Source organism: Pelobates fuscus, chromosome 3, assembly GCF_036172605.1.
Source record: "Pelobates fuscus isolate aPelFus1 chromosome 3, aPelFus1.pri, whole genome shotgun sequence".
Lineage (NCBI taxonomy): Eukaryota > Metazoa > Chordata > Amphibia > Anura > Pelobatidae > Pelobates > Pelobates fuscus.
The window spans coordinates 348,706,835-348,732,807 of NC_086319.1; the positions used below are offsets into that span (position 1 = coordinate 348,706,835).

The 25,973-nt window shown below is 41.5% G+C and overlaps 1 protein-coding gene across 3 annotated transcripts in view; it reads right to left on the reverse strand.

Moving 5' to 3' along the window:
* The window catches only part of BNIP2 (BCL2 interacting protein 2), a 41,591-nt gene extending 26,554 nt beyond the window's left edge, over positions 1–15,037 (reverse strand). Inside the window, exon 1 of one of the 3 annotated variants that reach the window (XM_063449158.1) lies at positions 14,623–15,037. In XM_063449158.1, the coding sequence (XP_063305228.1) occupies positions 14,623–14,684 (62 nt within the window). In that variant the 5' untranslated portion in view covers positions 14,685–15,037. The remainder of the gene's footprint in view (positions 1–14,622) is intronic. The other 2 variants (XM_063449156.1, XM_063449157.1) reach the window with 2 other exon arrangements.
* Positions 15,038–25,973: the final 10,936 nt, after the last annotated feature.

The following is a 25,973-nucleotide window of genomic DNA, read 5'->3' on the forward strand; positions in this document are numbered from 1 at the left end:
AAAACACATAATGGAAAAACAGTGTATAAATATACACCGAGAATTCATTTTATGTGTAATTTCATTCTTCGTATATTTTGATATTGATACATATGTGTCAAGGGTGGTGGTACGGAGACCGGGACCCCCGAGTGCCTGATGAAGGGAGTCTCAGCGTGGTAATGGACTATCAGGGCCTGGTGCAGGGTAACCACACGCCCCCTGGTGTTAAGCACCAGCGTTTGTGCAGCCACATACCAAGGCCCTGATGCAGCTTCTGCAGATCCCTAGAGCTAGGAGCTTGATATGCAGACCTCCCAGGAACTGGATAGAGGGGGCTCTGCAGCAGACATGTATCCAGTACAGAAACAAGGCAAGAATGGGACAGACACCAAACAAGTAAACAAGACAAGACTAGACGAACCCAGAACCGGAGCAGGACAGAAAGCAGAACATGTACACAAGACATGAGAGAAACATGAACAGGGCAGGGCAGGGCAGGAAAGGACTGTACATGAACTGGGAATACAAGACAAAATAAAACAAGACCAGAGATGCAAGGCAAAACTAAGTACTATATATGTAATAAACATTGGAGATTTAGACATACATAAATGGCCAAGATGTATGCAGCCCACCAACTGCGTCAAAGTACTCAAATTAAGGTAGGACCTATCTACCTAGATATGCATGACTAAATAAGCAATAATAAAGCACATACAGCATTTACCTGCAAGAAAAGGGCAGAGGACTTGTAGCAACTACCTGCAGGAACCAACTGAAATGGTAAAATGGAAAAGGAACAGGTGTGGCAACATAAAACAAACATTTAAAGGAATCCGAGAGATTGGGAATTTCAGGAACGGAATACAGGAATGAACCAAGAAAACCCAGAATAAAGAAAACCAGACATGGAATAGAAAGCCAGAAAAAAAACTAAACAAAGGTTGTAAAAAGAGTACTGGATACCAGAAGCCAAGGCCAGATATCTCCACAGAACAGGACAGGATGTGACAATATGTAGCGGAATTGCAACATTTACATCAATATCTCCGCTGGTAGACCTGTATAACATCCAAGAGAAGCATAGCTCAGCAATCTTATCCAAATTCCCCAATAACTGGACGATACACAGCTTTGGGAGTCAACTGGATTTTATTGTGCCACAGCTGGCTTTTATACAATTCCCCATGCAAGGGGTTTCTTTAATTACATTCCAGGGGTTTTCCCCTGGTTAACCTTGTTGGAGACAGGGAACAAAAACCCATTTCCCAGACTCCTTCTCTGTACTGGCGATAATTGAGTAAGGACAATTTGTTAATTAAATTATCTCCCAAGTACAGAAAAATAAATATCTCAAACCATCATAACTCATAATATTAGTTAGAACCGGTCAACCACGAGGTGAAGCGTCAAAACAGTTTTGGGTGGTTGTATGCTTTGACCGGTCTTCTTTCGGGAGTTTTTACCATTAAACTAATGAATACAACTGTTCGTGTAATAGGTGGTCGTGTGCCTTGTGTTCGTTCCGTTCATTCGAATGCCACCCTGTAGAGGTGAAGGGTAATGAATCTACGAGAGGATGGAAGTTCAGCGGTGTTCGCACAGTCGAGTGTCCGATTATAGTTCCATGCGCTCAACGACCAAACACTGCTGTGTGTTCGTGAGCAAAGATGGCCGCCGCCACGTTTTCCCGTCATACGAACGACGGCCACCCATCCAACCATTTAGAATCTTGCAGTTTCTCGGTGTGAATATAGTCAATTGGAGGCACACGACTCCCCTGGGTGGTCTCACTTTTTGGTAGTTGGTTCGACTGAGAACAATAGGTCTTTAGTCTGTTCGGGAACCACAAATAGTCAAACCAACTCAGTCTTGCATACAAATAAGTGGCTAGTTTTGCCACAATACATTATATGTATATATAAAATGCCAAAATACCAGAACATTGCAGTATGCAATGATACCTTTTTTTATATGACTAACATATTTCAAAGACAAGCTTTCAAGAGGTTTAATTTCTTCATGTCTAAAGCAATACATATATAGGACACACACACACACACACACACACACAAAATGTATTTTTTTGAACACACATACAGATCAAATTTTAGGTTTTGTTGTGCTCAGAATTTGTACGATTGCCTCTGTCCTTAAGCTGTTAAAATGCTATTCAAGATAGTTTTGTGACTATTCCTATGTTCATTTGTTTTTGCATTCCTCATGATGTTAGGGAATATATTTAACGAATAGAAACATTTGTTGCACAACCACACAATACATATTGCATTAATCTACATTAACCAATTCATAGCACAACATAGCTATATAAGCCACAAACCGTGCAGTACCAATAGTCACACAAAAGGAAAATAAAACTAAAGGGTCAATGTGAAAATACCCTAAAACAATGAGCTTTATTTCTGAAACACATTATCGGCTGGGCAGCTGTAAAACAGGAAACCACCATAGGAAAACAGCTATGCACACTCTGCTAGTCTTAAGGAAGCAGGAAGACCGCTCGTCTGTATGGTTACTGGGTGACACGGCTTACAGTTTCACGATGCTTCACCAATACAGGTCATTAGGGTGATACTATATATAGCAGAGATACACACACAAAACAAAAAAGCATGTGGGGGGAAAGTACAGGGGGAGGGGAAGAGAGGGTGGAGTGAACATGTTTAAAGATTTTCCAGGTAAGCAAGGTTGAAATAAAAAAAGAGAATAAAAAAAATAAACCACAAATCAAATATTAAACGTTGAAGTCCAGTCCTTTCGAAGTACATATTTTGATTGATAACCTATGACCCTGAAGCAGTCATCTGAACTCTGATTTTAAAAATTGGTGATATTGTGTTTAAAAAAATAAAATAAAAAAAGGAACACAGTAATAAAAAAATAAAAAAAATAAAAGAATAAAACCAGATGACACAGATTTCTAAAGCATATATACTAGGATACGCATCTTTAACAAATGCCATTTAACAAATGCCATGGAGAAATAACTAGAGTACTGCACATTTTAAAATCGCAATAACTGAACCAGAATGATAACTGAATAAGACTTTTTCCAATGCATATATATTGACCTTAACTTTGCAATGCACTTGTTCATAATCTAAAATTCCTGTTTTAGTGAATAAATCCCTGTCTTTTATTGCAGTGTGAATGAGCATTGACAGAACTTCTTCCTAAGGAAAAAAAAAATCTAAAAGTACTGAAAGAAAAAACATGCCTTAAAGGGACACTACAAGAAAAAAACAAAACAAAAAACATTAGCCTTAAGGAATGGTTTTGATACATAGATCATGCCCTTGCAGTCTCTGTGCTCAATTATGCAATTTAGGAGTTAAAAAAATAACTTTTTTGTGTTTATATAGCCCTAGTCACACCTCCCTGCATGTGACTTACACAGCCATCCTAAACACTTCCTGTAATGAGATACCTAATCTAAACTTTCTTTATTGTACAGTCTGTCTAATTTGGAATTTCTTATCTCCTGCTCTGTTAATAGACTTGCTAGACATTGCACAAGCCTCCTGTGTGTGATTAAAGTTCATTTACAGAGGATGGGATAAAAACTTCTATAGCAAGTTAACATCTAATTGAAAATTAAAGCATTTGTTTAAAGGGACACTCCAGACACCCAGACCACTCCTGTCCATTGGAGTGGTCTGGGTGCCAACTCCCACTACCCTTAACCCTGCAACTATAACTATTAACAGCAACATGGGATGGGGCGGGATGGAGAGGGGACCTGCAGAGCCAGGAAAACGGTTTGTTTTCCTAGCACTGGAGAGTCCCTTTAATGCCGGCTGTGCCAGTCACAGCCAGTGGAGGGGTTTTGGTGACTATAGTGTCCCTTTCAAGTTCAATTAACAGAGCAGGAAAATAAACACAATGTGTAGTTAGATCCCTTTTTCATGTAGGCTGTGTGAGCTACAGCCAGGGAAGGTGTTTCCAGGGCTGCGTAAATAAAGTGATTTAACTCTTAAATGGCAGAGAATTTAGCAATGAGACTGCATGTGCATGATCAATACACCAAAACTGCTTCATTAAGCTTAAGTTACTTAGGTGCTTAGTGTCCATTTAAAGCACACTGCATCAACAAAAAAATCTGACGCAGAGCGTGAGGACCTCCAGCGTCAGATAATGGACCGAAGGTCTGTATCAATTCCGGAAGTCCCCCTATTGGCTGTCTACTAGAAGAGGAGTTAACCCTCAGAGGTAATTATTCTCAGAAACTGCAATAATTACCACGGGACATTGCACCCAGACCACTTCAATAAGCTGAAGTGGTCTGGGTGCCTGCAGTGTCCCTTTAATTACCATCAAAAGCTTCATCAACGACCAGCCCTCTTCCTAACACTCCTTTCTCTCTTACCTATGACAGTTCACATGTTGAAAGGGAAATTACAACGGACTCTGGGGAACAATGACAATTCTTACATTCTCAAGCAACAATTTTGCTTTTATACACAAAAATCCAGGAAGGGCTGTTTGTGTAGTACAAAAAAGTGTTGTGTGTTAAAAAAACAAACCTCTTATTAATTAATCAAATGTTCTTCAATTATGAATGTGCACACTGAATGTGAATGTGCAACTTGTTTGTGTAGTAAACTCAACATATGCCAGGTTCTAGAAACTGAAAGCTTGACAAAACATTTTTCTTATGCAAGTATCCTAATCCGAATATGCAAGTCAGAGATAATCCACTTTTAAAAAGTGTTGAGACGAGCGCATGTTGTGTCTCCCTAGTAATTATCACTGTTTTGAAAATTAAATATTTCAAGTCAGCGTAAACTCAAAGTCCTCAGAAACATCATGCAAAATGTTGTAGAACTAAAACTACCATGATGCTTTGCCAGCCATTCAGCGGTGCTATTATGTGTGAGGTCTTGACATATTTTGCTAAAATATAGTCAAATGCTGACTTGTACAGCAGCAGCTGGGAGTCTAAACTAAAAATGAAAATAGCTGTACGTCCCCCAAAGCTCTTACTAATCGGATATTCATACACTACCATTCTGCATCACAGTTCGATCTAAGGAAGATCCTGCAAAAACATCAGATTTATACTATAACTTTGTGCAAAAAAATTGCAGAGCAATCACTAGTGACGGTAGCCTGGGAAAAACCTAGACAGGTCCTTAATTGCGTTTGGCAACCATGGGCATTGTCCATAAGATAATGCCCCATATTATTCAGTTTCAGTGAAGTTCCAAACAATCTTAATTAATATTTATTTCAGAAATACTCATAAAGGCACAGAGCTGTATTTACGCTCAATGTTGTGGTTCAGCAACAGCTGAGGATTACCCGCTGCTGTTCTCAAGGTTGCGGAGGCAATGTTGGATGCAATGTTACATGTTCACACACAGGATAAAGGTCAATCTCTTGTGCAAATCCAACTCAAAAACCCATCCTCTCACAATATGTTTAGTTAGAAATGTGATCAGAATACATCAGATTATACTGTACGTTTAACCAGCTTATACAAAACTCTGGTTTGACCAACAGTTTTGCTTTAAAGGGACACTGTAGTCACCCAGCCCACTTCAGCTAACTGAAGTGGTCTGGGTGCAATGTCCCATTTGCACATAGTGCTGCAATGTTAAACATTGCAGTTCAAGATAAACTGCAATGTTTACATCGCAGCTCTAAGTCTGCCTCCAGTGATATCTGTGAAAAAGTAAGTATTTAACCGAGGGGTGGGGAGCGCAAGAGAGTGGGAAGGCAGAGGGAGCTATAGTGCCAGGAATACAACTTTGTATTCCTGGTACTTTTAGTATCCCTTTAAGACATAACCATAGTTGAATGTCCTTTAAAGCGTCATTAAATACTGGCTGAATGTCAGATTGTAAAGCAGGACACAAAACCTCTCTTTATCAAAGTGCACGTAAAAGATTAGGAATGAAAGTCATTAACCAGAGGTATATAGAAATTCAGCATTCTTACCACAGTAACGTAAGAGCAGGAAAAAAAAATAAAAAATTATATATGTGTGCGTGTAACTGAGATAGAGGACATTATTACAAAAAGGAATTGTATACAAGAGAGGGAAAAAGTCAGCAAATCTGGACTGTAATCCTCATGGCATTTAAATCTATGTATTTTGTAGGACAGAGCTTGCACGTCACTGGTTTATAAGAGCATTTCTAGGGCAAAGTGCTTCATTTAGATAAGCCCGCACAAACAATCTACTGGTTCCCATGGTGATTTGTTTAAGTTTAGCACGTTGTACTAATACTACTGTATCACGTCTTAATGTTGGCAATGGAGTTTAGAAGTGAACATTCTGTATAACGCAAATATTGGTTATCAGTATCAGGCTCACAAACATCAGAACACATTTAATTTCCTAACAGCTCACCCTAGTTTTTATATTCAAGAGAAGGTTTTAAAAGACCTGCAAAAATAAATAGAAAACCATCACATTCAAAATTTCAGCATTGGCAGCGAATCCCTAAAATGAGGCTTCCTGCAGGGAGCTCCTGCCGGACCAGGAAACCACTGGCAAAATCTTTACTCTCTCATCATTGTGTTTATTGGGTAGCAATTTCAGGTATGAACTGTATCGCTGCAAAAACTTACAAAAGTTATGCTACTGAATAGCTTCAAACTTATTTTTTCCCCATTAATGAAGCAGGTTATAGAAGAAGGTAGTAAAGTAGTGAGGGCTAGTATGATGATCAGTCTTGGTAAATTACACAATGGATCAGATGCAGATAAAATCTGAAGCCTGATAGATTGTGGATGTAGTAATAGGTGTTGTCTGCAAAATCACCTATTTACATCAGTCCAAAATACATACATTTTACAGTTTTATCTTGGTTTCCTAGCTACCTAATTCACCCAATGCCAAGAAATCGAATTAACCTGGTTTAAAACACACAGGCTGGCTGGAGAATCAATAATAAACTAATGCAGGAGTCCACAGAGGTTTTATTTTAGTTTTTGAGTGGGAGGGGTGGAATTTCCAGTAAATTACTTATATCTTCTTTATAAATAGATAAAAGACATAAGCAAAGATGAAACTGCACACATGTCTACTGCACCAAAGCACCAAATCCCTAGATCTTACGACATTATATTTACTTCAACATGAATATGTGCAAGAAGTTCGAAAGGATTGCTCTAACATTGTTTGCTATAGAACTGAAAGGAATCGTGTGGTGTAAAAACATACAATCAGATGGGAATAAAAAGAAGGCTTACTTTGATTAGCGATCTCGATACACTAATGCAGCCTCATAATAGTACCAGCAGAAAGTATATAATAAAATCTTCAATATCTTTAAATCACTTCCTGGGGGAGAGTGCAAAGACTTGGGTCCAGTGTTTGTAGGACTAGATTTCAGTCTAAGGAACAAAGAACTGCCTTATTCAACCTTAGGCTTAATGGGGCACTCTATTGGCACCAAAGACCACTTCATCTCAATAAAGGGGCCTGGGTGCCATGTCCTTGTCTGTGTATCCCTGCAATGTAAAGCATGACTGTTCTGCAAAAAAGGCAATCTGCGCAATGCAGGTTTTAAATGCCTCTAATGGCTGACATACTTACAGCCTCAAGAGGTGCCTCATCCAGAATAGTCAAGTAAATCTTGGCAATTTCTATCAGATGGTCTCAGACTAATTGGTGCAGCATGTCATTTTGCCATGCATGCACAGTATCCTCCCAAAACCTTCCTATGGGAAAGCATTGGATTGGCTGAGATCATCAGTCATGGAAGCGGGAAAGCAGGTTGAAGACTGGCACCTTCATACGGGAAGAGGGCAGACACCTAAAGTGCCAACAGCGCCCTATTGCGTTAGGAATACAAATTGAGTGAATCAGGGCTCGACAAATCCCAGGCGCTAGGTCGCCGTTGGCGACTAGGAATTCAGACCTGGCGTCTGGGATTTGTTAGCCCACTCAGCCCCTGTGGTGGTCGGCTGCCTATGAGTGGAGGTGGGCGGCCGGCTCATAAAGAGCATGGGCGTGAGGTCATTTGGTCGGCCAGCTGATGGAGAGCGTGGGGTATGCACACAGGTGGAAGGCTCCTGAAAGATTGAGGCAGACAGGCTGTAAGCCCCCTCCCTGCTCTGCCCCTTTCATCCTCCAGTGATGCTAGTGTGTTTAGGTGACTGGTCCCCCTTCAATCACATGGGTAGGGGTTTTTACACATCTTTTTCCCCCCATGCTGTGCTGGTCTAGCCACAGCTGGCCCTGCCTCCATGATTGCGATCATCAATCTTGATAATCTCAGCCAATCCAATGCTTTCCAATAGGAAAGCATTGGGAGGCTATTGCGCATGTGTAGCAAAATGCCACGCTGCGCCAATCAGCATCTCCTCAGAGATGAATTAAATAAATGCATCTCTATGGGGAACATTCAGCGCCTCCATGCAGAGCATGGAGACGCTAAACGTAGGTGATGTGTACTATGCAGCACTGACCCAGGATGCACTCTAGAGGCCATCTGAGTGACTTCCACGAGAAGCGTTACTAGGCAATAATGTAAAAACTGCCTTTTTCTCGGAAAAAAAAGTGTGGAGGGACAGGTTATAGACACGAGAACAACTACATTAAAGAGACACTAATTCATCAGAACAACTACAGCTTATTTAATTTGTTCTGATGAGTAGAATCATTACCTTCAGGCTTTTTGCTGTAAACACGGTCTTTTCAGAGAAAATGCAGTGTTTACATTACAGCCTAGTGATAACCTCACTGGCCACTCCTTAGATGGCTGTTTGAGATCATTCCTGGGTCACGGCTGCCTAAAATGCATCCAAACATTCAGTATCTCCTCCCTTTGCATGCAGACACTGAACTTTCCTCAAAGATTAATTGATTCAATTCATCTTTATGAGGAGATGCTGATTGGCCAGGGCTGTATTTGAATTGTGCCGGCTCTACCCCGGATCTGCCTCATTGTCAGTCAGTCTCAGCCAATCCTATGGGGAAGCATTGTGATTGGATCAGGCTACCACCTCTGATGAGGTCAGCAGGCAGGTCTAAAGGAAACAGGGACAAAATATGCAGCTGCAGGCGTGAATTCAAGTAAGATTTTACTATATTTAGGGAGGCTTGAGGGTGACAGGGGGGCTAGATGGTGGTTTTTAACCCTATAGAGTCAGGAATACATGTTTGTGTTCCTGACCCTATAGTGATCCTTTAAGCTGTAGTGGTTCTGCTGACTATATTGTCCCTTAAGAATTGAATTTTTGACATTGAAAAACCTGGCTCCTAACTTTTTTTGCTGGCTTCTAGATTCAAAGCAAATTTGTCAGGCCCTGGACTGAATAACCTTAGTCATCGTGGCCAACCACAGACTACCCAACGATATCCTTAGATTAAGTGAGCGCTCTTTTTCTTTGGTTTACCCTTAGTATACACAGAGACTTGCTCCCTTATCCTTACCATTTGCCCAGCTTAGCCCTGACATACTGGCCTCAGGGTTGGATAAGTGCCAACTGTGTCACTGCAGTGTCCAACAAAGTCATCACACGGTTTTACATGTTTGTCACACCTTGTATTGTATAAATACACTATCTGATGTTTAATAAAACAGTATTTTGTTGTCTCTGTACTTATTATAGTCTAGTGTTCGACTACAAGGTGGGAAGAGCTAGTCATCACTTCATCTAATATCTGGTTGGGGCAATATCACTGTAGAAGCTCCAGCTACCAGGTGAGTAGCCATAAGGTACCAGGTTGCTCTGGTAACTCTTAAAAGGTCCCTGGTGGAATAAACAAGGGCCGGACGCAGTAGCAGGTTCAGGTCTGGATACAAAGTCCAAAATGTTCCTGTTGCAAGAGAATGTGGAATTTTGCCTCTTGGCTACAAAACAAGTCAAACACCATAGAGATAATGGGACAGAGACAGTAATTGCCTGAAGGCAACAAGCATCAGAATCTACTTACAATTCAGATCCTAATCTGGCAACCTTGCTTGAAACACCCTCTCCTACAACTATTCCTAAAAGGGGCTGCATTATTAATGTGACAAATCTGTAAGTTTAGGAACCACCAAGAACTCTAGAGCATTTAGCATTAAACAGGGTTGAAGATTTTTCTTCTCAGGTAGCTATATTTTACTGAAATAAATATTTAGATGAGCTTGCAACACCTCTCTGCTTATTGAAAAGATCTCATATCCTGAGATAATTCCATCAATTTTTATATGAATGTTTTCACAACAATAATAGCTTAAAACTGGTAATAATTACAGATTAATTGAAACTGCAAAAGAAACATTAAAACTCTAATTTAGATTATTTGGAGTGAAATAGTTGACAAGTGAATTGCTGGACCAATGAAGACCGGCTCAATGCCAGGTAGGGCAACCACAATGTGGGCGCGGAGGATCTGTTGGTAAGGTAGGCGGCTAGTAAGTCAGTCTCTTACACGAACAGGTACACATTGTACTTAGATGGAGACAGAAATAAAAAAAATAAAAAAAATCTTCCAAGAGCCTTCAAGGTAACCAACACAAACAGATTAAAAAACAAAAATAATAAGTTCATGCACAAAATAAGCAACTTCTATAGAAATAGAGTCCAAAAGGAGTGCAATATTATCATCATTAATTAGATAAAAATCAGGGGTTATTCACTACAGAAAGAATTCCTGGGAATGACACAGGAATTTCAATTGCAGGGCGAAAATGCCCACACTGGAAAAGATCTCAATCTCCACTTTATCGGCTTAAAATTTGCAAATGTCATGTAAAGTCAAAGTACAATCGGTATGTAGATTATCAACCTCAGATTCTATGTTTTACCTCCAGTATCACAACACTCTGGGCAGCACCAATTTAAATGCATTGGATAGATATTGACTTCCATATTTATTGTGTTTAGCTTCTTGTTCAACCACCCCCCCACAAGTCTACATTGTTTTTAATAGGTATAGTATATCAAATCTGTATTAAAAGGGACACTATAGTCACCAGAACAACTACAACTTAATGTAGTTATCTGGTGTCTACAGCATGTCCCTGCAGGTTTTTTAATGCAAGCACTGCCTTTTCAGAGAAAAGGCAGTGTTTACATGATTGCCTAGGAACACCTCTACGGGCAGTCATACAGATGGTCACTAAAGGTGCTTCCTGTGCCAGTAGTGCACATTGTGCAGCATGACATTCAGTGTCTCCACACAGTACATGGAGACACTGAACGTTCCCCATTGAGAAGCATTGATTTAGTGCATCTCTATGAGGAGATGCGGATTGATGTTGCACTGCATTTTGTCACATATGCCCTATAGCCTCTCAATGTTTTCCTATGGGAAAGCCTTGGGTTGGCTAAGATCATCAAATTCATCAACGAAGGCAGAGCGGAGCCAACCGCCAGGAGTCCCGCACAGCGCTGGAAATAAAGTCTGTAATCTCACCTTTTAAAAAGGAAGGAAATATGGGGCCAGGGCCTAAATACTGATCACAAAACTGTAGTGTCAGGAATACATGTTTGCATTCCGGACACTATTAAGTTCCTTTAATGGAAAAGGGAGAGATATGAAGAGGTCAGTGACTGTCAGTCACACTCAAATCAGCAAAAGTCTGGTAGTAGGGGGACTTGTTGGAGAACAAATAGAGCAGTGATTCCAAACCAAATTCTAAAATTTAGGCATTTTACAATTCTGATCCACTTTGGATACAGATACAAACAGGGCCATTGTTATATCTTGCAGACTGAGGCGGGAACCATTGTAGTGCCATAGTTACCATTGCAAATATGCATTGCAGGTTTATCTCTCATTTTTCAAGGTGTCACAATCTAAGGCTTGAATGACATGAGAAATACAACAGACGGAACACACATAAATTGCCCTTTCAACCTTAAAGTGGGACTGTGATTTGTCTACTTTTTATACAACTTTATTTAAAAAAAAATATATATAATTTTGTATTTACATCATGTAAGAGCATATAAAATGCATATTTTATTAACATGCTTATTGGTGTGAGAATCCAGGTGCGCAGTGCACTGTGAAGGCATACCATACTTTACAAGTAGTAGCCCAAGTAGATGCCCAAGCATGCATGAGCAAGCCCAATGCATCAGTGGGCAATGACATCACCCCACCTGGGTGTGCTGCAGAGATTTTTTTTTTTTTTTTTTTAATACTTGCTTCCACAGCAATCCACACACCAGCAAAACACTTCAACATCATTTACGAATCACTGGTCTATAAACAAACCTCGCAGATTAATATTTTCTTTTTATGTAATGCATTTGTATGTGTTATCTATAGATCACATTAAAATGATTTTCAGCTCCAGGATACCCTTATAGTACATCAAAATTAATGTTTATACATTCTTTTTGAAAAGGATAGTTCTTATGCGTAATTATTAGCTAGCTCTAGACAACGGTTTAAGATGCTTTAAAAGAAGATGTTGAGGTTTTATTTTAGTTTGTTTTTTTTAAACTATCTGCTAATAATAGTTTAAACCAGAGTATATAATATTTTTTTCTGAATTAATGATATTATTGTGCAAATCGGTGTATCAGCTTTCCAAATTTGGAATTACTGTCGGATGTGATTTTGCAATTTATAATTGCTAATGTAGTTCCGTTACCAAGCCTACTATAAACGCATGCAATAAAACCAACATTTATGCCTGGGGATAAACAAACGAGTGCTTACTAGAATATTTAGTGACAGACACTGCATATAATACATGGTAGCAAATCTTTACAATGTCATTTTATTTTTGAACGTTGCTCAAATTGTCCTTTGAATAATGCTACGAATATTGAAAACACCAAATTGTAAACTGGTTAAAAAATTCCTGGGGAGGCGGTGGGGGGGAATAAACTCCCTTTATGAACATAAAATTAAAATGAGCAACTGTAATAACAGTTATTATTGCATTTTCACTTATCTTAAATAAAATGTTTGATCTGCAGCACAGCAAGGCATACTTAAAAATTAAAGCCATTACACTGCATTTTGTAGTTAAGCGATTTATTACGTCAATTAATGCATTATGTATAAAATTAGCCCTGGCTGCTTATGCATCAAACTCAAAGTTATTGCAGCTTACAAGTAGATTCTAACAAGGAAAAGCTCTGCTCAAGGTCATATAGATAGAGATGTCTAGCAAAATCAGAACTGCATTTGTCCGTGATTAATGTGGTTAGTATTCAATATGACAAACAAGACAGCTGATAATTCATCATACTATGATAATCATTTACCACTAGAAATATTCAGATATTGTAATATGCATGCTTAATTTTTTATTATTTTTTTTAAAAAAAAAACAAATTGTGCATCCATCTCGTCGTGTTGCAATGTTTGTCTAGTAGTCCACCTATTGTACAGCGCTGCGGAATTTGTTGGCACTTTATAAATAATTATAATTAAAATAAAACACATAATCACTTCCTAGATAGAAAAAAGAAAATGAAAACAGAAAAGCAGAAAACAGGCCTATAAAGTTACTATGTTTACAAAAGGTTTTGATGCATTTGCATTGCGCAAAGTCTTGATTTGAAAAGGTAGCAAGCAGTGTGCGGTTATGTGACATAAAGCAGGATAATTACTAAAGTGTGGCTTGCGTGGAATTCAAAGTGACGTTTACATTTTAGGCCACCATATTCCTAAATGTAAACACATGAGATTTTTTTTTTTCCCCCTTCTTTCAATCTGGCTATATTGTCCTATGATATGAAATTCACTTGCGATTTCCAACAATTTACACCTCAGTGAATAATAACCCAGTAAGTTTTAATCTCAGCACTACAGCAAGCTGCATATAGCTTTGTCCTTTTGTAGATATGAGGGAGTGGCAAGATGCTGCCCTGAAACAGAAAACCTTGGTCTCAGCTTCCAAGTTTACTATCCCCCTTCTCACGTCCCTCAAATCAACCAACTTTAGAATGTCAACTCTTCAACCAAGGATCCCCAAACTACAAGAAAATCCAAGCTTCTGCATACACCCCATAACCCATGTTGCAGGCTACTAAACTTAGAAATGCTGCAGTAAAGGACAGTAGTTGGCCAAAACCAAACATTGTAAAAGAAATGAAGTGAAATATTTACATTATAATAATATGTCAGTGATCACATGCCAGACATTCAGTAAAGCTAACTGTTCAGGTATTTAGATAGGGTAATAAACACAAATACAAAATGAATAAACCAACAATTAAAAAAGTAAGAATTGTATAAGAACAGTTTTATAGAATAAAGCAGGTCTGTATATAATGTTAATGGTAATAAAGCAGGCTGCATAGAATGTTAACAAAGAAGGCTGTATAGAATGTTAATAAAGCAGGCTATATAGAATGTTAGTGGTAATAAAGCAGGCTGTACAGAATGTTAATGTAATTAAACAGGCTGTACATAATGTTAATGTAATTAAACAGGCTGTACATAATGTTAATGTAATTAAACAGGCTGTACATAATGTTAATGGTAATAAAGCAGGCTGTACATAATGTTAATGGTAATAAAGCAGGCTGTATAGAATGTTAATGGTAACAAAGCAGGCTGTATAGAATGTTAATGGTAATAAAGCAGGCTGTATAGAATGGTAATAAAGCAGGCTGTATAGAATATTAATGTTAATGTTAATAAAGCAGGCTGTATTTAATGTTAATAAAGCAGGCTGTCCTGGAGCCCCTGGCATTTCTACTCACTGTGCATTCTGCATGTCTGACTCCTCACTGCTCATGTCTGCAGGCCCATCCCCATGAATCATGTCATCAGGTAATGGGGGGACCCCCCTGTGATAACGGCACACAGCGATTCCCCCTCAGTCCAGCCCGGGGGTCCCACACTTTCGCACGGCCTCCCTCCCCCCCACTTTCTATAAGCTTCCCCAAAATTCTTGGCTACACTGAAGTTGCCCAAGCGCGCGCGAAGGCTTCCGGGAATTGTAGTTCTCAGATCCGCCTCGCCTGTTGAGAAGCCCACCCGTCAGGACTCCAACCCCCACAAGGCAACGCTGGGACAAAGCGCGTCAGCGCTACGGAAACGGCGTAGCTGTTTCCCGTAATACGGGGTTGGTGGGTTGGGGATGTCCTCTGAGGTTGGGGCAGTCCGTTCCGTACTCAGATCCGTTAAAAACGGGAGTTGAGGGAGTATTTAGTGCCCTTTGCTATTTGGTTTCTCATGCACATGCGTAGAGCGCTGTCAGTAGGTGTTGACGTTGCGCATGCGCAGTGATTCCTAAAGTAACAGGCGGTGTGGGGAGAAAATGATCGCCAAATTCATGGCCACTCGCACAGTGGGCGGGGTCTGAGGAGCTGTGTGATAAAGCAGAGATCCAGGGGTATCTTAACACACCATCAGGGGTGATCACTGATAAAGTGGGAATAATTGGGAAGTCAAAGTGAATTTTAACTTATGTCTATGTTTTTTGGGGCCCAAAATATCCACACTGGACAATTTATACAAGTCAGAAACTTTAAATTCGCTTTGAATCCCAAGCAGTTCGGCATGTTTACCTGTCACAAATTACTGCTTTTTAGAATTAACTGGATGGTGACGTATTTAAGAAAGGGGTAACAAATTATACATTATGTATCAAACTGCTTCACGACACTAAAAAGATTGAAACTAAAGAGGGCTAACAAAATAGCCAACTTTAAGGGACACTCCAGATTGGTAGTAACCCCTATAAGCAGTGACGGAGTTGGTGTTCTATAACTGGTCTCCTCGCCTTACAAAATACTTTACTTTTGGTCTCCTCGCCTTACAAAATATGCCAATAGTAAAGATACTTTAAAAGATCATCAAATTTCATCTATAGATTGTGCTAGAAGTTTTACTAGTAAATGTATAGATTGGGAGAAAAACCTTTTTTTTAAAATAGGTCTTTCTCCCTGCTGTCAATCAATACTTTTGCACAGATTCTATGCCAAAGTATTGATTGACAGGGAGAGTAAAAAAGACCTTCCACAGGAAATCCTTCTGCTCTCTATGCATATTATTGCACAGTCTGTTTTAAGGGCGGTGCAAGACTATTTTGCGCCCTAGCCATGACCTTAATTGTACCCACCCCTCAAAAAAAACAATTGCCAACTTTTGTGTCTCTTTCTTCTTCCAGCCCCTTTGTGTGTCTCTTTCTCCCTTAACTCCTTTGTCTCTTTTCCCCTTCCTCAGCCCCTCTGGGTGTCTCTTCCCCCCAGCTCCTTTGTGTGTCTCTTTCTCCCTCCCACAGCCTCTCTGTGTGTCTCTTTGTCTCACCTAGCCTCTCATGTTCTTGAGCAATTGAGGGATTTGAGACCATACACAATGCTAGCGAGCCTAGATGTGGTCGCATTATATAAAAGCATCCGATATCAAGTAGGCCTGTGGGCCATCAATTACTTCCTAAGAATATAATGGATCTGTAGTCCAGATCAAATTGGCTTTGTATGGAGTTTATTTTAATTCCTTTTGTTTCATAATCAATTTTATTTGAAAACCAGGGTGCGGTCATGGGTGCATGTTGTACCCCTAGTTATGCTAACTTATATTTGAGGGATTGTAAACCACATACTTGTTTACAGAGCACATGTTTACATTTACTGAACATATACACATGGGATAGATATATTGACGATGTTAATGGAGTTTTTTCAGAACTTTTCTTATTTGGTAATTTACTGAATTTGAATGATATTTGTCTATCCTTCATGTCTGCAATCCACTATAATAAAATTAGCTTTTTAGACTTTATAATCAATTTAGACAGGGTACATTTCTACCAGTATATATAGGAAACCTTCTGCTGACCTTGAAGGTCAGTAAGCATTTTCTTTGTGACGTCTAGGGGGTGTGGGAGTTCACCTGAGCAGGAGGAGGCTGTGGATCTGCTGGTCTCTTCATTGCATGTTCACCTTCTTCTGCTGTCATCATGGATCATGAGCGGTTCCAGGAATGTTCGATTGCCAAGCCGCTGCTTGCACTCAGGTTTTTTCTTTTTCGTCAGGTTTTTTTTTTTTTGCACTCAAATATTTTATTTTATTTTAAGTTCGACGTATGATGGTTTTTTATTTGGCCTTTTTCGGGGCTGAAAAATGAAGATTTTAGAACGTCAAATGGTAGGTTTAATTTTTCTTTACAGGTTAGTTATTTTATCCCCCCTCACTATTTTTTAGGGTGAGGGGAGTAGGTAGGGGGTTACTTTTTTATTGGGTGGAGGCGTGGGTGACTAGGGGCTTGGGGACCCCTAGTCACCTTTGATGGGGGGTGGAGGGGATTTGTCTTAGGGGTCCTCCCCCCTCATTATCTTTATGGCCCCCACCCACCGCTCAAGGGTGGGGGCCGGGGGGAGGAGAGTAGGTCCCCCCCATTGTAATTTATGGCTTCACACCCTCCCACCTCCCTCCCAGCATCCATTTTAGATTCATTCTGAAGCTGCATGCTTAGTGAGAGGAGGGAAAGTGTAGCTGCTGCTGATTAGATAGGGAAATTGATAGCTAGGCTAGGGTATTCAGTGTCCACTACAATCCTGAAGGACTTATCTGATCTCTGCTGTAAGAACAGCACCCCAAAAAGCCCTTTTTTAGGGCTAGAACATCAGTCTGCTTTTTTTTTTTTTTTTGTGTAATGTAATTGCAGTTGCCTGCCTGCCAGCTTCTGTGTCAGACTCACAGTGCATACTGTGCCCATTTGCCCAGTGCCACCACTCACTCACTGCTGGTGTCACAATAGCTTAAGCTTGCATTTAAAACCAAAAATAGTTTTTCACTGTAATAGATTGAAGAAGAGCAGTTAGTTGTCTGCCAGCTTCTGTGTCAGGCTCAGTGGATACTGTGCCCATTTGCCCAGTGCCACCACTCATATCTGGTGTCTCTGTAGCGTGCTTTTACAAAGAAAAAAAGTTTTCCAGTGTAAGCTAATAGCAGTCAGTGTCCTTAAAGCGGGTGTGTCAGGCCTTCCTTCAGCGTGTGCCCTGCAGAACCCTGCCAGCGTACTTTGACAGTTGCCACTCATATCTGGTGTCTCTATAGCGTGCTTTTACAAAGAAAAAAAGTTTTCCAGTGTAAGCTAATAGCAGTCAGTGTCCTTAAAGCGGGTGTGTCAGGCCTTCCTTCAGTGTGTGCCCTGCAGAACCCTGCCAGCGTACTTTGATGAGTTGCCACTCATATCTGGTGTCTCTATAGTGTGCTTTTACAAAGAAAAACAGTTTTCCAGTGTAAGCTAATAGCAGTCAGTGTCCTTAAAGCGGGTGTGTCAGGCCTTCCTTCAGCTTGTGCCCTGCAGAACCCTGCCAGCGTACTTTGACAGTTGCCACTCATATCTGGTGTCTCTGTAGCGTGCTTTTACAAAGAAAAAAAGTTTTCCAGTGTAAGCTAATAGCAGTCAGTGTCCTTAAAGCGGGTGTTTCAGGCCTTCAGCGTGTGCCCTGCAGAACCCTGCCAGCGTACTTTGACAGTTGCCACTCATATCTGGTGTCTCTGTAGCGTGCTTTTACAAAGAAAAAAGTTTTCCAGTGTAAGCTAATAGCAGTCAGTGTCCTTAAAGCGGGTGTGTCAGGCCTTCCTTCAGCGTGTGCCCTGCAGAACCCTGGCAGCATACTTTGACAGTTGCCAATCATATCTGGTGTCTCTATAGCGTGCCTTTACAAAGAAAAAACTTTTTTCACTGTTATAGATTGAATAGCAGTTAGTTGTCTTCAAGCGGGTGTGTCAGGCCTACAGCGTGTAATCTGCGACCTCTGCCACTGCACAGTGCCACTCATATCTGGTCTATGTCTCAGGCAGGCAGCATTACACACATGGACGTACTGTGTGATGATGATGATGTTGTACCCGCTGCTGTTTCCTTTGCTGAGTTGTCAGATACAAGTGAAGCGGTTGATGATGACGATGTGTCCATGGATGTCACGTGGGTGCCCGCTAGAAGAGAAGAAGAACAGGGGGAAAGTTCAGATGGGGAGACAGAGAGGAGGAGGAGACGAGTTGGAAGCAGGGGGAGGTCGTCGCAAGGAGCTAGTGGCATAGTCAGACAGCATGCATCGGCACCCGGGGTCAGCCCGACAGCACGCCAATCAACGCATGCTGTGTCCACCACCAGAATGCCGTCATTGCAGAGCTCAGCAGTGTGGCATTTTTTTGGTGTGTCTGCCTGTGACAACAGCGATGCCATTTGCAACCAGAGTCGTGGGAAGTCCAACACCCACTTAGGTACAACTGCTTTGCGTAGGCACATGATCGCACATCACAAACGCCTATGGGATCAACACATGAGTACAAGCAGCACACAAACTCAAAGCCGCCATCCTCCTCCTGGTCCAGCATCTTCAGCCACGTCAACCACTGCTGTTCTCCTTGCCCCCTCTCAACCATCCGCCACTCCTTCTCTCGCCTTGAGCAGTTCCCGCTCATCTGCCCACAGTCAGGTGTCTGTCAAGGACATGTTTGAGTGTAAGAAGCCAATGTCACAAAGTCACCCCCTTGCCCAGCGTCTGACAGTTGGCTTGTCCGAACTATTAGCCCGCCAGCATTTTTCGTTGATATGCATTTTTATTTCTTCTTAGATAACAAAAAAATTCTGAGACGACATTGACAGGGCTATTCACTTGTGTGATCTGTCATGAATTGTTATTTTAATGTTAATTTGAACTGTGGGGCACAAGAACTTGAATCGAAAACATCTTTAAGCCAACTATGTTTTCACTAGGCTTAGTGAATAACTAACATTAACGAGTCGGATTAAACGCACTCTGCACTCGAGGTATGATCTGATAAAATTACCCCACTCGGGCCCTAAATGGTAAAACGTTTCACATGGGCATACGAAAGGTACACATGGCAATTAAAATCAGAAAATATGTCAAACATTTTTAGATATACTGGAAATTAGTACACCAATACGATTAAGCACTGTACTTTCTGTACTTTCAGGATTCATGTTTGCACGTTTTTTTTAAGAATTTGCCAGGAATCTATTTTTGAAGTTGTTCCCCTCCTCTTGACATGATCAATGACCTGAGAGTCTCCGTAAGCAGGGTTGACCTGTTAGTCCCGTTTTCCATTCAAGTTGTGCATGATGTCCCGGCTAGGTTTCCAGGGACAAATGTTGGAGCCTCGGTGTTGCCCCAATATGGAGAGAGCGTGGAGTTTGTTGGAGGCTTCGATGTGAGTAGCGAGTCCGGGGGGAGACCCAGTTGCCCCAGGATTCCCTCTGTCTCCTGCATGTTGCGTACGCTATGCCTGGCGTACGCATGGTGACTTCTCGCTTCAGTAGTTAGGACATGCCCCCCTAGCCCGCCAGCTTTTACCATACAAGCTGGTGGAGTCTGAGGCGTTTAAAAAATTTGTAGCTATTGGGACACCGAATAGGGAAATTTATTTTCTAAAAAGGCAATCCCAAACCTGTACTCGATTGTGCAAAAGGAAGTAATGGCATGTCTGGCACACAGTGTTGGGGCAAGGGTCCATCTGACCACTGATACCTGGTCTGCAAAGCATGGTCAGGGCAGGTATATCACCTACACTGCGCATTGGGTAAACCTGCTGACGGCTGCCAAGCATGGAATGCGTGGCTCTGCAGAGGAGTTGGTGACACCGCCATGACTTGCAGGCAGGCCTGCTGCCATCTCCTCTACTCCTCCTACTCCATCCTCTTCCATAACCTCCTCGGCTGAGTCCTCTTCTACTGCTCCACATCAACGGCACCCTCCCAGCTCCCCAGGTGCTATTCCACATCCCTATTCTGCTGTGTGTCAGTGTGTATCATGGTCTTTTGAGGACAGGTGTGAATCCATATCTGCCAAGTGACCCTATGTAGGGGGAACAGTCTCTATTCTACTCTGTGTCAGTGTGTATCATGGGCTCTGAGGACGGGGAACAGTCTCTATTCTGCTCTTTGTCAGTGTGTATCAGGTGCTTTGAGGACAGGTGTCAATACATACCTGCCAAGTGACCCTATGTAGGGGGAACAGTCTCTATTCTGCTATTTGTCAGTGTGTATCATGGTCTCTGAGGACTCGGAACAGTCTCTATTCTGCTCTTTGTCAGTGTGTATCAGGGGCTTTGAGGACAGGTGTCAATCCATACCTGCCAAGTGACCCCTATGTAGGGGGAACAGTCCCTATTCTGCTCTGTGTGAGGAGGAGGAACGGGAAATGAGTAGCTCGGCATCCAACCTTGTGCAAATGGGGTCTTTCATGCTGTCGTGCCTGTTGAGGGACCCTCGTATAAAAAGGCTGAAGGAGAACGACCTGTGCTGGGTGTCCACGCTACTAGACCCCCGGTCTCTATTCTGCTCTGTGTCAGTGTGTATCATGGTCTCTGAGGACGGGGAACAGTCTCTATTCTGCTCTTTGTCAGTGTGTATCAGGGGCTTTGAGGACGGGGATTAGTCTCTATTCTGCTGTGTGTCAGTGTGTATCATGGTCTCTGAGGACGGGGAACAGTCTCTATTCTGCTCTGTGTCAGTGTGTGTCATGGTCTCTGAGGACGGGGAACAGTCCCTATTCTGCTCTGTGTCAGTGTGTATCATGGTCTCTGAGGATGGGGAACAGTCTATTCTGCTCTGTGTCAGTGTGTATCAGGGGCTTTGAGGACAGGTGTCAATCCATACCTGCCAAGTGACCCTATGTAAGGGGAACAGTCCCTATTCTGCTCTGTGTCAGTGTGTATCATGGTCTCTGAGGACAGGTGTCAATCCATATGTCAATGTGTCAATCCATATGTCAAGGTGTCAATATGTCAAATGTCAGGTGTCAATCCATATCCATTGCGATTTAGGAATATTAGGTGATTTCTGCCCTTTATGGATTAAAACCAGACTCTGCATCAACTGTGTAATTTTCCATGGGAGTTTTGCCATAGATCCCCCTCCGGCATGCCACAGTCAAGGTGTTAGTCCCCTTCAAACAACTTTTCCATCACTTTTGCGGCCAGAAACAGTCCCTGTGGGTTTTAAAATTCGCCTGCCCATTGAAGTCAATGGCGGTTCGCCCGGTTCGCCGGTTCGCGAACGTTTGCGGAAGTTCGCCGTTCGCGAACCGAAAATTTCGTGTTCGCGACATCACTATATGTAATCCTTTCTTAGTATTAGTAAATGTGGCTGAAAGACCAATTTAGGTCTTTCAGCCTTTTAGTAGATAGCTCCCTAATACCGTGGGAATTAGGGAGTTATCTACTAAGCGGCTGCAAGATGCAAGAATGAATAGGATCGGAGTTTCATTCATTCGTATGAAATTGCGATCCGAACAAAGTGCCGAATTGAGTTCTAAAAGAAACATACTGTTCTCATTCAGTTAGAATGCAATTCGTCAGTTTCATCTAAAATGACAGGAAGCATCGCGAGATCACAGAGGAAAGGTAAGAATTATGGGAAAATTGCTCTGACCAGCGGAAATGAAGCACACTTTGCTCCTCCGCTGGTCAAGCGGAGGAAACCTCCATAAGGCAAAGAGTCCTTACTTTGTCTTATGATTTCAAAGAAAACTAAAGAAGACAGGAAGAAAAGAAGAACAGATCCTGAGAGAGGGGGAGAAGAGGAAGAGATTGAGGGAAGGTAAGTTCGGCATGACAGTAAATTTGAAATTCACTTGGAATTCTCACTTTAGAATTTTTTTGACCTTGTTACAGACACACAAGGTGACACGCACCGGTTAAAATGGCAATTAAATGTTAATTTAGTTAAAAATTAGTGTCCATGTATACATAGTCAATCAGTTTGTTAGCTCTCATGTGGATGCACTGAGCAGGCTAGATACTGAGCCATGTGAAGCAGAAAAGAACTGTGAAAAGACCTGCGTAAAAAGGTAATCTAACTTTATAAAGATGGAAAAGGATATAAAAAGATATCCAAAGCCTTGAAAATGCCAGTCAGTACTGTTCAATCACTTATTATTAAGTGGAAAATTCAGGGATTTCTTGATACTAAGCCATGGGCAGGTAGACCAAGAATAATTTCAGCCACAACTGCCAGAAGAATTGTTTGGGATACAAAGAAAAACCCACAGATCACCTTTAGGGGTTGCTCTGGAAAAAAAAGGGTGTGGTTGTTTCAAGGAGCACAATGCAACGATTCTTGGACAAAAATTTACTGCATGGTCGAGTTCCAGAAAGAAGCCTTCACTGTGTCAATTTCACAAAAAAGCCCTGTTACAGTAAGCCGGACAACACCTTGATATGCCTCACAGCTTCTGGCACACTGTAATTTGGAATGACAAGACCAAAATAGAGCTTTATAAATCCCAACCATAAGCGCTATGTTTGGAGAGGGGTCAAGAAGGTCTTTAACGAAAAGATTACCATCCCCACTGTGAAGCATGGTGGTGGCTCACTAATGTTTTTTGGTTTTTTTTTTGTTGGGGAGGGGGGGGAGGGAAGGGTGAGCTCTAAAGGCACAAAAAATCATGTTATCAGAAAATACTGGCTGACGCTACATGGGTCGCTCTTGAACTTTCCAGCATGAGAATTACCCTAAGAACAAGGCCAAGTTGACCTTCCAGTAGTTACAGCAGAAAATGGTGAAGGTTCTGGAGTGACTATCACAGTCTCCTGACCTTAATATCATCGAGTCACTCTGGAGTATATGCATGCATGGTATATATATATACCATAAAGTATAAAGCCAACACTCAAGGCCTTTGCAGCATATAAAAAAGATTTAATACAACAAAAATCCCACACTCAAGGATTCAGTTTCTACACCAAACTTTTTGTCCTGATTTCATTATTCTCCACCCGGGTCTATGAAAAAAATAGGATGGCAGAGGAGGGGTGGGGGGGGGGGGAGGCAGGGCTAACATGGCATGGGGGATGGGTTAAAAACTCCCAGAAACCCCTGGTAAGTGCTGCACCGGAGGGGGAATCAGGAAGTAGTCCTTGCTTCCCCCAACTAGACTACAGCTGCACTGCCTCCTCTCCTCCCTTTCAGCCTATAAGGAAAAAAGGTAAGTGTGTGTGTGTGTGTGTGTGACTGTCTGCCTGTGTGTGTCACTGTCTGACAGTGTGTGTGCCTGTTTGTCTGCCTCTGTGTGACTGTTTGCGCATGTGTGTGTGTGAGACTGTCTGCATGTGTGTGTGTGACTGCCTGCCTGTGTGTGACTGATTGCCTGTTTGTGTGTGTGTATGTGTGTGTAACTGTCTGCCTGTGTGTGTTTGTGTGTGACTGTCTGTGTGTGTGACTGTAACTTTGCCTCTGTTTGTGACTGCCACTGTGTGTGTATGTGACTGTCTGCCTGTATCTGTGTGTGACTTTCTGCCTGTTACTTAGTGTGTGTGTGTGACTGTCTGTCTGTATCTGTGTGTATGTGTGTGTGTGTGTGTATATATGTGTGTGTGAGTGTCTGCCTGAACCTGTGTGTGTGTGTGTGTGTGTGTGTGTGTGTGTGACTGTCTGCCTGTGTGTGTGTGTGTGTGTGTGTGAGTGTGTGAGTGTAACTTTGCCTATGTGTGTAAATGTGACTGTATTCCTGTAACTGAGCAGTCTGGCACATTTGGCCAGCACTTCTGCTGGCTGCAAACCATAAGTAGCTGTCTCCCAAGCTCCGGCCAATCAGTGCGTTGCTGCGGATTACCACAGAAAAGCTCTGACACTGTAAATGCCTGAGCTTACGAGACAGTTACTCATAGTCTGCACCCGGTGAAGAGGCAGAACAGATTCCCATCACACTGAAACACCAGAGATCAGCACTCCCCTTATGACAGCAAGGTAACATATCGTCTCGTCTTTCCTCCAAGCTATACATGTTAAGTTCCATTAACCTTTCCTTGTAAGTTTTATCCTGCATGAACCAGTTTAGTAGCCCTTCTCTGAACTCTCTCTAAATCAGTGGTTCCCAAACTTTTTAGGTTCAAGGTGCCCTTAATATTTCAATATTTTTTCAAGGCATACCAAGTCAAAATTTCTAGGTTGTATATCTGTACAGCGCTATGGCATTTATTGGCGCTATAGTGTAAGGTACAGTGTTGGTGTTTGAAGAGGTACTTGTATATAATTTGTGTTTTAATACAGGGGTGTGTTTGTATGTAATGTTTGGGTTTTATTGCAGGGGTGTGTCTGAATGTAATGTTCACTTTTGAATGCGGATGTACAGTTGTGTGAAGTATTTGTGTTTGAGTGAATGGGTGTGTTTGTATATTTTGGGGGAATTTGAATGCAGGGGTGTGTTTGTGTGTAATATTTATGTTAGATAGCAGGAGTGTGTTTGTATGTTGTGCTGGTGTTTGACTGCTTGGATGTATGCACACACACTACTGTAATGGAATTGTAATGGAAGGTACCTTGACCCCAGGCTCAAGCTACTAAGATGACCGGATGTCGAGTCACATACATACATACTTACACAGATATACATGTACATTAACACACCGACACATACACACACATATATACACACCAACACATACACACACCTTTACACACGTATACACTGCCATATACACACACACATCCTGACACACAGATGCACATACACAGATGTGTGCACACACACAGACACACACACTGACAGAAGCACGCTGACAAATATACACACACATACACACACTCATACATATACACGCACTCATACACACACAGACACACACACACACACACACTCATACACTTATACTCATACACACACACACGCACTTATATACACACACACACACTCACACACACAATCATACACACACACTCATACACACATGCACTCATACACACACACACACACACTCACTCATACACACATGCTATTATTTTAGTTACCCAATCAAAAAAATCAATAAGTTTAGTTTGGCATGATCTCCCTACAGTAAACCCATGTGGTCTTAGATCTTGAAATCCATGTGTTTTTAGATGTTTAACAATCCTATACTTTAACATGGTTTCCATTACTTTCCCTGTTACTGAAGTAAGGCTTATCGGCTTATAGTTGCCTGACTATTCCCTACTACCTCTCTTGTGAATGGGCACAACATTCGCTAACTTTCAATCTTCTGGGACTACTCCTGTTAACAATGATTGGTTAAATAAATCTGCTTATAAATCTGTTATAACCTACAGTTGAATTTAAATCCCATGAGAAATAAAAGAAATGTGTTTTGCC